General features: G+C 39.6%; 1 protein-coding gene across 4 annotated transcripts in view; it reads right to left on the reverse strand.

Moving 5' to 3' along the window:
• TLE1 (TLE family member 1, transcriptional corepressor) overlaps positions 1-15,878 on the reverse strand; it is an 84,720-nt gene that overhangs the window by 48,182 nt on the left and 20,660 nt on the right. For 2 of the 4 annotated variants that reach the window (XM_090274202.1, XM_090274205.1), the window contains exons 5-6: positions 7,864-7,926; positions 6,238-6,342 (exon numbers count right to left, since the gene is read on the reverse strand). In XM_090274202.1, the coding sequence (XP_090130328.1) occupies positions 6,238-6,342; positions 7,864-7,926 (168 nt within the window). The remainder of the gene's footprint in view (positions 1-6,237; positions 6,343-7,863; positions 7,927-15,878) is intronic. The other 2 variants (XM_090274206.1, XM_090274204.1) reach the window with 1 other exon arrangement.

Below are 15,878 nucleotides of genomic sequence, written 5' to 3' on the forward strand. Positions count from 1 at the left end.
TAAGTAATTTTTTAAAAACTTGCATAGGTATAACATAAAATGGGGTGCTCTATACTTTCTTAAAGAGAGAAAATAGTATGCTTTTTCCAAGGAATCAGGTACAAATCATATGAAAAAATATGTGAGGACATTAAAAAGTAAACAATGCTTCAACAAATTCTCTAACAACTAAAACACTCTGACTCCTCAGAAGAACCTAGTCACTCAAGCCAAAGCCTGCATTTGTCAGATACCAAGCTGTACTCAGTAAAAACCAACTTAAACCAAAAGAGAAGGTGCATAAAATATTTTTTTGCAATTGTGCTCATTTGCTCATTCCCTTTGGAAAATTAATTAAAAAGGGCTGGACTACTGAAATTTAAATGGAGGGCATGTAACAAAATACAAGTTAGTGGAGCTAGAAGACCCTTGTTTGTTGCAGCCATTTCATTTTCTCTTCTTGGTAGCAAACTATGCATTATTCTCCTAGGGCAAATTTGTTTTATAAAGAAACTCACAGCTGGGTTATTGATGGGCTTTCCAGGGATTAACAGCATGCTCATAAGAATAAGAGGCTAACCTCATCCTCTTAAACTTCACACACTACAATCCTATAGACAGCTGACAGTTACAGCCAGAGGAGAAAAATAATCCAACATTTTGCTAATCCTTAAACCAATCATCTCATGCAACAATGGGAGTCCTTTAGGTCTACAACTCAATCTCTTAAGGAGAGAAAGGCTCCTGCTACAGACACATCAGGAGTGTGTACTCACAGCCATCCTCTACACAAACAAGCATAGCCAGACATCACAAAATACCCTACACTTATTTCATGCTAAGTTGTTTTAAAGTGAAGAGGATTACAAATCTGCCCAGGAAGTAGGAACATATTGGGCTGGCCAAAAAATCCGTTTAGTTTTTTCTGTAAAATATAAGACACATTTTTTCATTTTCACAAATAACTTTATTAATTTCGATATTTGAGTATGCCAGCTATCTCCTGCATGGTGTAACATTAATTGTTCTCAATTAATGTCTCGACTTGATCGGTATCAACCTCAACTGGTCTACCTGACTGTGAAGCAGCAAAGCATCCAGCGAGAACTTTCCAGCAGGAAACTTCGTAAATCACTTCTGACATATTCCATCAGTCACAGCACCTTCTCCATACACTGCACAGATATTTGTGTTTCAGTTGTGTTTTTACCGTTCTTGAAATAATAAAGCATAATATGCCAAAGATGTTGCATAGTTTCTTCCATCTTCAGTTTTGGTTTGCAAGCTGGTACTCAATCCACTGAGCTGCACCAGCCAGGGCTGACAATTCACCAGTTTTGATAAGCTTTTTCTTAAATACACACTGATATGACAACTGTCACAATACAATCTAACAAAATTGTTTCGAAGGACAACTAAGCGCTATTACATCCATTTTACGGAAAAAACATGAACTTTTTGGCCAACCCAATACATATCTGACCAATAAATGGAGCCACAGGTCTGAGCCCAATCATCTTTGACAGAAGTTTTATTAATGGAAAATAAATGTCCAAATAAATGAGAAAGAAAAAACAAAGTTGCCTACATTAACCCCACATTTCTTGAGTTCCTGAAGCTCACAGGCAATTGTTATAAGAAACTGTTCAAATTCTTATACCCACAGTTAACACTGAGGCAGCTAGCAGAAATCTGGCATTTCTTAGTATGGGAAAGAAACCCCCCTGGTCATCTGGACATCTCTCCTTCCAATTCTATCATAATGATCCCTGCCGCCTCCCAGTGCCAAAAAAAGGACTTGTTCCCCCTCCTCTTTGCAGTGAGTAAGGAAGCCAATGATGCCTTTTCCTCACATTTTTACTTCTCAATTCTCTCTGCATTTGTTCCAAAAGTTAACTTTATCCCTTTGGTTTTGCACTTTAAGTTTGTTCAGCAAGAGTTAAATGGCAGTGGTTTTGTACTCCTGTATCCTTATTAAAAGTCACCCATGCACGACAGCATAATGGCAGGGGCAGAGCATCTGGCTGGATCTAATCTCAAACATTGGCATCCATGTAACCACTAGAGAAGACAAAGGAGGGAAGTGACCCGCTGCTCAGAGCAGTCACTCCTCACAGGACACTTGTCCAATTGGACCCACAGATCTGCTCCAGACACAGAAACCAGAGACAGACAAAACTGCAGTTCAGAAAGTAAGGACCACATACTGTGTGAAGGCTGCCAACCAGGGTCTATCCCCACCAATGCCCTGCAAGCTAGATAATACTACCCATCTACAGATGGTACACTGACAGGTGAACTGATCATACAAGGTCACAAAGCCAAGAAGTTGGAAGCACCACATGTCCTACTCAAGTCCCTCTGATCCTAGGCCCAAGTGTTGTCCCAGGTTACAAATACAAATGTTCCTGTAAAGATGAGCACAAAAACACCATAAAGTTGGGCAGCAGAGACTTGGTTAGAAACAGATATACAACTATGCAACTGTTCTGTTATCTTTAAAAAAGAAAACTGCACTTCACTATTTACTTTTTAATCAAAATCCAACCATTTTTCTTGAGGGGGTGGGGGAAAACTGGTTGAGAAGAAGGACAAGGAAACTTCCTGGGGTGATGAAAACACTGCTCTGAGGGGAGTGTGGTTCAGGGGTGTACATGCGTCCAAAGAGATCAAATCATACATGTGAGATCTGTGCATTTACTACGCATAAATTACACCTCCATTCAAAAAGAAAATCTGTGTGTGCAGATATATACATATCTAAATCTATATATGGTATCTATTAATTATGTCATATAAACCAGATTAAAAGATAACCCTAGTTATTTGGAATCCCGAATTCAGCTAAAATTAATTATTTAGTATCAGAGCAAGTTGAAGAGAGCTTTTAGTTCCAAACTCCCCAATACAGTGGGGAGCAATCTTGAAGAGCCCTTCAGTCAATTTTTTTCTGCCTTCAGCTAGCCATTAACTATCTATCCCACAAGTAAAGTGTTATATCATTTTGCTAATTTTGTTTTAAGCATGTTTAACAGAATTCTAGGTACAAAAAAATAAAAATCTTTGAGAGACAATGCTTAAATTGTGGAGACTATCCTGATTTTTAAAAAAAATCTAGGTCACAAATGGGTACGATCCCTTTGCACAATTAATTTATTTCTAATGCACAAGTGAGCTGTGTATCAAAACAAATAAACCCTGTGCCTATTAATATCTCTGCATTATTAAGTACTCTATTGTTACAAGAGTATAACAAGCTTAATAGCCAAAGAGCTTATGAAAAGCAAAATTCAAAGAGCAGGGCTGCAGTTATTATTCTGCCAATTATCAATCTGCTATCAGTGAAAGATACTTTAAAAAATGTATAACAAAACATCTCAATAATTTTTTCTAAGTATCAACTATCTAAGAAACTATTTTTCTTACATACCAGTAATAATTTAAAGCTGGAGGCAGGTGCTATGGTGGAAGAGATTTAAAATTCATTTTTCCTTCAGAAGAACAAGTTTTCAATTCTGGTGAGAAATGGGCACCATTAATTCACTCAGCAAGGATGGAAAGAATATATCCTTTCTCTTCCTCCTAAAAGAGCATCCCTAGTCCCAGTACACAAGCTAAATCTGCCTAGAAGCTTGATGTCCTTGAGAATACTTAACTTTCTCCAGGTTTGCTAAAGAGAAATATCTTTAGCCCTGTCAAGCAAGCAGTGAGCTCCTTGATTGTACCTTAAAGGGAATGAGAATGTTTCGGCTCATTTGCATTTTAAAGGGTACTCTTTCAGGATCTTTCACACTTGTAATAGATGTCTAAACCGTTAAATTACTATTTCTTTTCTTAGCCTGAAAGTTGATGCAGATGAAGAGCGTGGCCTCTCCCATTGTTCTTTACCCTAAATCTGTCCCTGAACAATACTGACAGCTGCTATCAAACGGGGCTGCATTTACTCTGCGCGCAGCTGCTGCTTGTAGGAACAGACAGCCTCCTGGAGCCTCCTCCCCTCTGGGGAAGACAGGTTGACACACTGCATGTTCAATGAAGGGGTTCAAAGGTCCACTGAATTGTCAACCCGATTTTATGCTACTTCGATTTTCCAGGACGCACGCAATTCCTCTCAAGCAAAAATCAAGCATATGCCGATGCAATGAAACTCACGATGTGGGATAATTATTGATCACTACAAACTTTAAAAGAGCCTGCTGACATAAATTAATAAAGTGATTCAAAAATTACATTTATAAAAACTGCACATGCCAGTATGCTGAAGACATGCAATTGGCGTTGAGTCTTGTGCTGGGCCCAATTCACTGATTTGGGTTATTGTTGCTAGCTAGCAGAGCTAATCTGCCTTTCTAATCTCCACAACATGTTTCCTGGACTAAAGCCATTCATAAAATTAGCGATTCATCTGTCCTTCTAAAACTAACCTGTTATTTTTGCTTTCTGATTCCGCTCAAAATGAGTATTACCTATAAACATCTGGTTAATACAATTTCCTCCTTTCTAATGTGTCCGACTGAGAAGTGCCTTTGAGAATTAAAAACACACTTTTGCCATCAAGAAACGATATGTAAAAATTTAGAGCCTATCAGAAAACAAACATGTTCCACAAAGTTTAGCTGGGTACTTGAGAACTGCTTTGCATATGTTTTCTTTTAATCAAAACAGGCTTTTCCATCCTCGTTCATTAGGTTTAAAAATTCTGTGCTCAAGCTACAAGTACAATTTGCTATTAGTCTTTGCTAATCAAACACGGTACATGCAAAAGTACCAGTGAATATTTGATTTGATCTCTGAAATAAAGCAATTCATTACACAAGAAAAGGGTACAGAAGGCAGCAGACAAATGCAGATGTAATTGTGTTTTTTGTTGAATGTGATTAGAGAGCCCACTAAGTAACAGTCAAAAATGTGATACTAAAGGGGGAGAAATGCAGAGCCTAGACCTGGGGGGAGTATGAGAAGGGGAGAATTGTTTATGCAGAGCTAAGCTGTCAAGTGTAATAAAGCAGCTTGAATAAAATATAAGCTGAAAATCCACTGAAGCTCCCCATTTCAGGGAGGAAAAAGCTATTAAAAGGAAATGAAGGTCACCCTCCCAGTTTATTTCACCTAATTGACTGCCAATAGCTTACCACAGGCAACCCGACTGCAGACCTGCAATTGAGAAAGTGATGAAAGGAGAGTTTTCAAGCTGAGGCTCATTCTTTAATCCTCCTTGGCTCTTATGTTTTTTCTCCATCTCCAGTTGGGATGTAATTTTAAACCCTGATGGATTAACTGGTTCCATTGTCTGTGGCCGTCATTGGACTATAGCACTCTTAATCCGTACAGCAGCATGTCTAATTATCATTACAAAGTGTCTGAGGGAACTATAAAGACCAGCAGGACATCTTCTCACAAGCAATTAACATAAACTGATAAATGAGTGATTTGAATCTGCTCAAGGCACTCACATATGAATAAAATCAGAAAGGATGGTCCCTTGTTTCAGCTACTTCTTTCACTTCATCTGGAAAGGCAGAAAACCTGAGAACCATCCTAGATCCTGAAGGTGGGGGGTGGGGGAGTTGTGAACTCATGCAGAGGGGATGGACCGCAGGGTTCACCAGGCTCATTACTGCCGAGCAAATGACTTGTGATTGACAACCAGTCAACAGGAGGAGCACTAACTGAACTCAACACAGGAGAGCAGAAACCTGGTGAAAGGCTAGAGGGCACTAGGGCAGACAATTATCACTTCTTTAACAGCAAGACAGAGTGTTTTTCATTGGGGTACCACTTAAAACTTCATGAAAGAGGTACAAGAAAAAAAGACCAAACAGTTATTTAGGTTCCAATACCCTAGGAAAGCAAAAGGCAAAAGCAAAGATAACTAAATGAAACGCTCATTATGAGACATGTCTTGGCCGCACTGTGATCTAAAGTTGTAAGACAAAATAAGGAAAAGAGTTTAAAAATCTAATTGAAAGTTGCTTTTTGTTTTTTTTTTTAACATGGCTATTAGAGCAAAGGTGGTTAAGTGTCACAGGATAAACAATATTTATTTTTCCATTAAAAAGCAGGTTGATTTTTCCTCTCCTCCTATGTTTCTCCTGTCATCTCCCTTTTATGCTACGCTCTTCCCCTACACACCTCAGCATAACTGAAGCCCCTCTCCCTCCCACCCTTATCAAGTAGGTCAATGTTAAGCTATAAGTTATTTTATGTATACAGATTAAGCCATCAAATTAGTAAGAAATTAAAGCTGGTTATACACACTGTAGGAGGTAGACCTGGTAGGCCACGTACCCCGATGATGGCATTCAACTCTGCCATGGTCACCTGTTTGGCACGTTCGACAGCCTGCGCCACCTGTTGTTGATGCTTTGAAAACAACGAGAAGAAAGTGTTAGCAAGGCAGCCAAGAGCTTCACTGTACCTTCCAACAATAACAAAAAGACAAATGCCACATGCAATGCAGACTGAAGTTATAATATGGATTTATATGCAAAATTTCTCAAGCACACATTATTTCACAGAACACATGTAGAAAAGGAAAAGGAAAACAGAACAGTGCTTCCCTTGTTTCTAACCAACACCAGGCACCACTTCACTGCTGATGGAAAAATGACACAGAATGGTAGAAAGTCAAAAAAGACACCAAAAAGGCTTCAGAAAATAAATAGTATGCAATGTGAACAATCACCCTGGTTCGCAGAAGGGGTTCTGATAAGTTTGAGCAGGTAAACTTTACAACCATTTTAAAACACCCATTTCAATGCTTAAAAATTTAAACATTAAACCTTCTATCACTTCTCTGATCAACAAATCTCAACCCACAAGTAGTTTTTTGGAAACACTGAGAATTCCTCTCCTTTTTTAGCCTTTAGATACTCCACCCTCCAGAAAGGAAAGACCTCCATTCGCAGACTGGAAACACTCTGCACACCTCCCAACTTCCACCCACAAATAAAAGCAAAGCTACACCTGTGCTTCAGGAGGCATGAGACAGATTATAGCAGAGACCAGCATTACTAAAGTCTAACAAACAACACAATTGAAAAGGCCAACAATTCTAAATTGTAACATCAAGTAAAAGTTATGCTGAACAAGGCTGCTTTAATAGTGGAAGTGGGGCTATGCAGCACAGAACAGTACATGCCAACAAGAACAGAGAGTAATTCAGCTCCGCGTCCAACAAGTTTTTCACTGTCTCAAGATATATGCATCCTGTACACACATAAAATAGTTAAGCATTTATGAGCTTGTATCCAATATTTAAAGCCAGACTAAAATATACTGGTTTTGAGTCAATATCATAGATTACTGATATAAAGAGCTTTTTCCTCTCAAAATATTAAAGGTAGACCTCTGTGGCTTTTTAACTTAATAAAATGGCTTCTATATGTATATGGCTCCATAAGCTAAGGTAACATGAACACTTAGCTCATCTCTAAGAGTATTAGCATCCACTCCCTCCACGGATAGCATTAAGTCAACCACTGTACAAGAACAAATGAAATAAACGCTTCTGTGGTCAAGTTGACCCTGATGGAACCACTTTTAAAATTCGGTATAAGAAAAGCTCTCTAGAGAAAGGACATTTGGAACCATCAGTAGCTATTAAGCTTATACTCCTCAAAGAAAAGAGAAGCTTTATGTTTGTTTGATAGTCATTTTGCAGTTTTCCAAAGAAAAAAATTAATTTGAGGTTGAGCTATTGCCACCACTTCTACAGTGCGCCCTCGGATCTGCTAGATGGAATAGCAGGGGGTTTGCACACCACAGCTGTAACAGATGTTCTCACACTTGTTCCTTGTGATAAAATTAACATCTTAAAACTAGCTAATTTGCAAACAGAGAAGCAACATAATTGCACTTTAACAGCTGAACAGTTTTACTTACTTCCTGAGACAGAAATGGGATGACTTGTGCACAAATCGTATTCAATCTCTTGGCGATTTCAGTCTATAAAGACAAAGCCATATAAATGTTTAGTATACTTCATAATCAGTTCAGAAAGATAAAACTTCATATCCAATACTTTAGCCCTCCATTGCCTCACACTTGAGGGCATGAAATTGCTTTCCCAGGCTACCTTACTAATATTTATCTTGAGATAAACAGTAGATATTAATCCCACTTGCAAAGCAAGACATAACTGCACACTTTATTGGTCACTTAAATAAGAGATAATGAGCAGTTTAATTGAACTGGAAAATCTACGTGGTTTAAGGCTATATAATCATTTAACCTGGTGATTGTAAACCCGTTCATGGATTTATTCAATTATGGCGTTCCATGGCGCATTTATGTAGTTAGAGCAAGTTCATTCAAATGGTGTCAGAAACCAGGGGAGCACGAGCACCGTCAAAACAGTCTGGCTTTCAAGATAAGGTGTAGGGTGAGTCCAGAAGAAAGAAGGCCACGGACCTCTTTCCACCTGCCCCAACTCTAAACAAGCCAAGAAAACAATGCTAAAACAGAACTCAAAGAGGGACAGTCAAGTCAAGTCATTCTGAGTATCTATAAAATTTTGCCACAATTCAGCATCAAATGTAAAGACCTCAGTGACAGTGCCCACGTTTCAGCTGAATATAACAAAATACGTCCTGAATGTCTGCAACCTGGGTTGTTCTAAAGAAGGAAGGAAAAGTCTCTGCTCAGCTCTAAATCCACAAGATCCTTCTGCTACAAGGGACAAACTGGCGAGGGAGAGAATAAAGGATGTTCTGCCTCCAGCACATGGTAGGATCCACCTTCCTTCCTCACCTCCCACACCCTCCAGCAACACAAAACAGCTCTGCCTTTCTCTAACTCTGAAGAAACAGTTACAACCTTTAAAATTAAAAATAAAAAAGGGTCATCTAAAGAGTGCCAGTATTGACCTTACTTATTTCATCTTTTTTGTCAATGCTTATTAATGCTGCTTGTTAGCGAAGTTGTAAAAAAAAAAAAATCATGAACAGAAGAAAATTATGAAGCACATAGCCTTTTGAGAAAAAGAGAATGGAATAAGTAAGATAAAGTAGAACCCTCAGAAACCATATATTCAAGTATGTAAGAGAGCTGGTTTTTGTCTTCTAAGATGATTCCAGTTATCTGAGCAATAAGGCCTTTGGTTTGATGGGACTGGATTTGGGCCAGCCCAACTCAATTCTCCCCAACCACCAATGAGATAGGGTTCCAGCCTGGGCCTTGGAAGAAATGTAGTACTAGAAGGGGAAATGACTGCTATAGAGAGCCAACTCAGGACCTTGATTTAACCAGCAGGGCAAACAGATGTATGAAAAAGGATGCAGCTGCACCAGGTACAAAAACAGAACTGGGCAGCCCCACCCAATTCATCATATAATGGCCATGTACTCAAGCTAACTCAAGGTCACAGCTCTTCCTTGAAAGCACTAGCAGACTTCCCTTTCCTTTGCAACAGGGTTCTGCACCATATATTTGGTTCTACTAGTGGGGACCCAAAAGAAACTGGAATTATCTTCTGGAGAGAAGGCCCCTTGTAGTACAGGCTTTCCCCACTAGGTAAATGTTCTAGGAATCCATCTGTGTCACTGTACCAGCTGGTGTTGTTGTGAGAGGCTGCATTCGGCTTCGGTGAATTTTTTTGAAGGCTCTTTCAACACGTTTGCCCATTTCATGACGGGTGATTTACAAGTGCACTTGTCCACACTGTGCTGAGTGTTCAGCAGTTTTGAACCAAAAAAATGCATGACACCCACTCCCCACCCTCCCTATTCACCAGATCTTGCCCCAACTGACTTTTTTCACTTTCCATGGTGAAAAAAGTCCTCAAAGGAAAACATTTTGCCAATGTAGAAAAGGTGAAACAAAAAAAGGCAGAAGCACTAAAAGGCATCAAAATCAACCAGTTCAAAAACTGTTTTTGAGCAGCAGAAAAAAGTTTCAACAGGTATATTGCATCAAATGGAGAGTACTTTGAAGGTGACTGAAGTTTAAACATGTAAGAATACACATACAGTTTTTTATAAGTAAATTCTGGGTTTTTTATGGTGTGCATTACTAAGTTTTTATATGGTCAAACTAAAGAATAATGTTTCTATATTCCTGGCTGCTGCGTCAGAGTTAGAACACTCCAAAATTATAGATACCATTCTTAATTTTCTTTTAAGTGCTGCTATGGTTATACTTTCTATACTTAAGTACTTGACCTTTATTTTGGTCAAGAAAAGATGATTTCTTTACTTAATAATAGTATGTGGCTTTAAGGTAGAACTGATTTTAACTGTAGGAGACACTTAAGACCTGGTCTAAATGAAATGAACAGTAGTTACTTAAAGAAAAAAACACAAGAAGTACATATTAAAGCATAGACCACATAAATTGGGTTAGAGTAGGTAAGACAGAAACAGGAGGGAGAAGGTCTCACCTCCGGTTTACCCAGAAATTCTTGGAGCTGTCCTGGCTTCTTCATAAGGAGAGCTCTTACCTTCAGGCAGTGTGAGGCAGGATGCCACCTGTTTCCCTGGTAGTGCTTTCTTTGTGAGTTCTAAAACATCACTACCACCCAGGAGGGTTTCATAAATGTTTTTTCCAGCCCTTAAAAAACTCTGAAAAGCAGCATAAAAACCAACAATAATTCTTAAGTATTATCTCTTGCTTCAAGGCAGGACCTTTAACTGAACACAAATTAACAACTAGTGTTTCCCACCCATGCTTCTATTCTGACCACAGAGTTTGCAAGCAGGTTAAACTGGATATTTCACCCTGCTTAAGCAGGTACTAAGAAAGTTCTGTAAGCTCTTCAGACTGCCTTCTACCTCTTCCAAAGCCTAGACAACTCCAATGAGAAAAAAACAAAAACAAAACAAAGAAACTTCAGGCTAACTATATGTGCCATCTGGAAATCATTTTCCTGATGAAAGTTGAAGATGTATTTGGTACCTACTAATAGTCATAAATGCTTTTATAAGCATTTATATTTATATAAACCTTCCTTGTGCCTATATTTCTGACACCATGTTAAGCCAATACGTTGAGTCTGTGTTTAAGAACTATATCCAAACCAGATTTGCACAGAACCTTTGTGTCCAGAGAACTAACCAGCTGGGTCAAGGCCCCAGCATAAAGCCTTACCGTCATGGCTGGCCTCCACCCACTGAGGCAACACCAATGCTCCTCACTGACTTGCTTAATGGAGTTGGCCCTCATAACCAAAAAGCTTGGGTTTCCATCTCAGCAAACCAGTACTAGGTGTCCTTAAGTCGTTTCAACCAGCTGGCCACAGTTCTCTTACTACCAATCTATTTCGGTCTTCGATCAGAATTGATTTTCATCAAAATCAAGTAAGCTAATATGTAAACTACAGCTGAACTATTATAATGAGCTATTTTCTTAAGCCAATCCCTCGAGGCCTACCTCACATCCACTTGGAAGCTGCCTTTCCCCCATAACAGCGGTACACAAAGTCTTCTCTTGGCCCTTCAAGAACCTCTACAGCATTTGTTGTCTTTGGGTACACTAAGACTATTTGTTTAAAATCACTTCTTACATAAAAAGCTTTCACAGAGATTCTTAACAGCTTCCAGCACACAAGACTTCTCCACACAAGATGGGAAGCATGAGACCAAAGCTCCTACTAAACCCTCTGCTGCAGCTCCTCACTGCACCCCTGCTGCCAACACTGCCCACAGGGCACACAGTCAACCTGTTTCCAAGGAATGGTTCACTGACTAAAGCAAAATCTCCACGTACCCAATGATCAAGAAGCAACCAGATAAACTACTACTGAAGTGTTAGAGAACAAGTCTCTGTTTACAGTAACAAATCACATCTTACCTTAAAAAACAAAATTCAACTGAGTAAATCTTAAGATCTAATTGGCTTTATTCAATGAGTCATGCATCAGGCAGCATGTGATCCAGCAAAAAGAAAGGAGCTACAAAGAGCTGTCCTAAAGGAAAGGTGTTTAAAGGCAGAAAGGGGAAGGAAAATGCAAATTATTACCAAAGAATGTTCTCTTTCAGGCAAGGCTGCCCAACTAAGGGGAACGAGGGGGGTGCCTATCAGTTAGATTACCTCAATACTGCTGCTGACCACGTAATTCCAGGTGGACTGGTTAAAGGTTACATTCCTGGAAAAGGCTAAAAACAGCAACTAGGTTAGGTGTTAAGTCTTGGTTTGCCAATGTGAGGCTTAGCACAAGCAACTCCATTTTGGGGCTGCTGTTTCTTTTTAACACTTAGTAGGTACAAGATTCATCTATTTTTAACTATATTAAATATGCTCAAATATCTTTTGAACCAAACCCTGGTGCATTTTGCAGGCCTCTTAAACAGAAGACATTTTCTGGGCATCTGAACTTCAGTTTTAGGATTTTATGATTCCTGAAATCTCAACTCTCCACCTTTTCATACTGCTTACACCTAGTTTAATTACAAGACTGAAGAGGCCACTCCCCCAGGTCTGCTCACTTCTCCACTACAAAGTAATGTATAATGAATGCTGTTTGAAGCTCAAAACAGGGTGAGGACTGCTTAAGAGTAATTGCCCATGGTCTCAAAGCAATGCAATGGCACCTCGCCCAAAGTCAGATTAGGGAGGGGAAACTCCACCACCATTAAATTGCAAATTGATGGATCGTAAAAAATGCTGCTTATGCTGAGAGCTGGCAGACTGATTTTTGGTTTCCTTAAGCCAAGCAGGAAGCCCAGAGAAAAACACAGTGGAGTGCAAGTAAGAAGTACCTGGCAACAGATAGATGAGCGAGAACATGAAAACAAAGCACACAAAAGAAAATAAATAGATAATGTCTAAATCCCTTCTGACTAGAAGTTTCTGAGTCTGTGAAATGACATTTAATACAGAAAAATGTTCAATTTCACCAGCAACCAAACAAAATACAAATTTTGTTGTAAGGTGGGTCATTCTGCACCAGTTTAGGTTTGTTGTTTTTTACAACAAATAATGAATCCTCTGGGAAACTGAAACGATCATAAATTACTAATGACAGAGTAAATTGGTAGTTGTCTTGGAAAGCAACTGGCCAATGTCTTTTAAGAACATGAAATTATCCAAACCCTTTGATAAGACTTCCCACAGCTAAGAATTTGTCCTAAGGAAATAGTTCAAATGAAAAGCATTCTATGCATGAAGCTGTTCATTGCAGCACTAGTTTCAAAGCAAAAAAAAAAAAAAAAAAAAAAAAAAAAAAAGATAAAAAAACAGGTAAAGATGTAACAACAGTTCGACGTATTACCACCATTTACAAAGTTTCTGAAAAAAATTAAATTTGCCCTCCTGAGAAATCAGTTGTCTAATGCTGGGAGAACAGTCAAATACACTGCATCAACCCAAAGGCAGAACAAGTAACCCTTAAAGTCATGTTTATGATAATGATCCTTAAATGACCAACATTACCAGATAAAGCAGGAGAAGAACAAAGATGTGATCTTATTTTTTCTTACAACATATGCATGTGGCCAAGTATTATTGATACCTAAAATAAAAACCGCAATTATGCTGGGGAGTAGGATTACTAGTGACTTTTTTCCTTCCACTGACCTTGTGAACACCACCTTTGAACTACTATCTAAATGTGCAATAAAACTAGAAAGACAGGAAAAGTGGTCAGGCCCACCATGCCTGTAACTGACAATGGCACTGAATCGCAACAATGCTGGCAAACACTAAAACCATTTGGATGCCTAGCCCTCTTACAAGCCTCAAATAACACATGGAGAAATGAACATCTAAAGGATCATAAAGCTGTATTAGAAGCCACATTCTTTGCCTAGCTCTTTCTTCAGGAAGTGAAAGCAGAAAATTGGGACATAGTCAAGATCAGAAATAAAGCTGGTTAAGTCCAGCCTTGTTTTGCGAAGCAATACAGCCCAAACAGGACTGCAACAGCGTAAAGCCACAGCTCTGTCATCTCTCAGCCAACCATGGTACCACAAGAAGTGGTCCCAGTCTGTCAATGACAAGGGCACTGTACCCTTGCTGCCCTGAGGTAAGTGCTCTGCAAAGCAGAACAGGCATTTAACAAGGGACCTCAGCTATAAATTGCTAACCTTAGATAAGCAAGTCACAGCCAAACTGCACTTTAGTCCTCTTCTCAGGCAGAGAGAGTCGGTGTATCACGCTAACAGCAATTTGGCCCTCCAGTACAGCAAAACCCACAAAAACATATCTTCAAACACATCCCTATTTCCTGAAGGTGGCATCTGATGTAGCTAGAGAAAATTCAAGATCTTTGAATAAAAACCACATACCCAAAATGACATATGCAAAACACTGCAAATAATCTTCTAACACACTGCTCCCCTTTGGGGGGTGAAGAGTTCTTGGCCTAAAGCAGCGGTTCTCAACCCGTGGATCGCAACCCCCTTGGGGGTCAAACGACTCTTTCACAGGGGTCGCCTAAGACCATCAGAAAACACACATATAATTACATATTGTTTTTTGATTAATCACTATGCTTTAGTTATGGCTGGGGGTCACCACAACATGAGGAACTGTATTAAAGGGTCACGGCATTAGGAAGGTTGAGAACCACTGGCCTAGAGACTTCCTTCAGAACATCCAATAGTCACCAGATTTACTATCTCCCACCACAGCACCTCATGAAAAGGTTAATTTTGCCTTTAATTCTAATACATCAGAGTAGCTTTCTGTTTAAAATATAATTGTGTCAATAAAATAACTAATCACATTTTGGAGAAATCCAAATGAAAAGGACTTGGGGTATCATTAAGTTGAGGTTGCGATGAGGTTATGAGTGCTTCTCAAACTTAAGACTGCTTTGGAATTACCTGGAAGACTTGCTGAACCGTGATGGCTGGGCCCCACTCCCAGAGTTTCTGAGGCCCCAGCATCTGCACTTCTATAACGTCTCCAGGTTATCTGCAGTTATTGGCCTAAGAACCACAGCCTGAAAAGTGCTGTCACCCCCTAACCACAACAGTGGCGGCCTACTGCTTAGCACACAGCAGGTCCTCTTCCACCTACTCTCCAGTCTGCAATATAAGCAGGTCCCCTGCAACCAGGGTCAAAAACTAGTGGGCGTGGAAGTCAGGCCTACCTCTCTCCACAGCCTTGCCACAATGCCATGGCCACCTCCTGCACACATTTTTACAAAACAAGGCCAACACAAGAATACAAACCCAGGATGTCAGAACCCATTTGCCTACTGCAGGAAACAACCTCAAACAATATTCATTTAAATGATTCCACCCATGGCAATGTAATCTCTCTCGTTCTTAAAACCCTATGATTAAAACAAAACAAAGAGTACCAGATGACAGAAACCCTTTAGTGGCTCAATTAATCAGAACATAAGTCACCAATTACTGGCAGATAATAACTTTTGTGTTCCATCTCCCCCTCACTTGGCAGCTCTTGCAGCACTCTAAATCTGAGTCCTTTCCAACTGGGTGCAGACTCTATCCTTTCCCTGCTCAGTGTTCACTGCAACTTCTCTGAAAACAAGGAGGGGTTAAAAGTAAGGGGAAAAAACCTGCTGAAGGCTGTCCAGGCGGAGACAGCAACACTAATTGCTCCCATTCTCTGGCTCCTCCAGAGACAGATTGCAGGGGCCTGCATCTCCGGAGAAAGCTCTCGCTTCTGTATCTTCTTCATGGCAGCTCTCAGCAGAGCAACTCAAGTGCCCTTAATTGTTTATGTTCTTAATGCGGAGTCTCTTGAATGCATTCATTTTTAATAGCAGGCTTGAGTATGGGGCCCATCAAAGAATGACAAAGCAACTCTATTCATTGGTTCTCCTTCCTACAATGATGGTCTTTTGATTTATTTGCAAATGACAAGCTTGGCAGGCTCCACTTGAGGGCTGCCCTCTTTTTTTTTTTTTTTAAGAATTCAGTTGCATTTCCAAGATGAAGTTGAGTCTGCAACTCTGTGTATTTGTGTAAATTTTCCCCCCTTCAGTTCCT

The sequence above is a fragment of the Furipterus horrens genome, unplaced genomic scaffold, assembly GCF_987537825.1.
Source record: "Furipterus horrens unplaced genomic scaffold, mFurHor1.1.pri manual_scaffold_4, whole genome shotgun sequence".
Lineage (NCBI taxonomy): Eukaryota > Metazoa > Chordata > Mammalia > Chiroptera > Furipteridae > Furipterus > Furipterus horrens.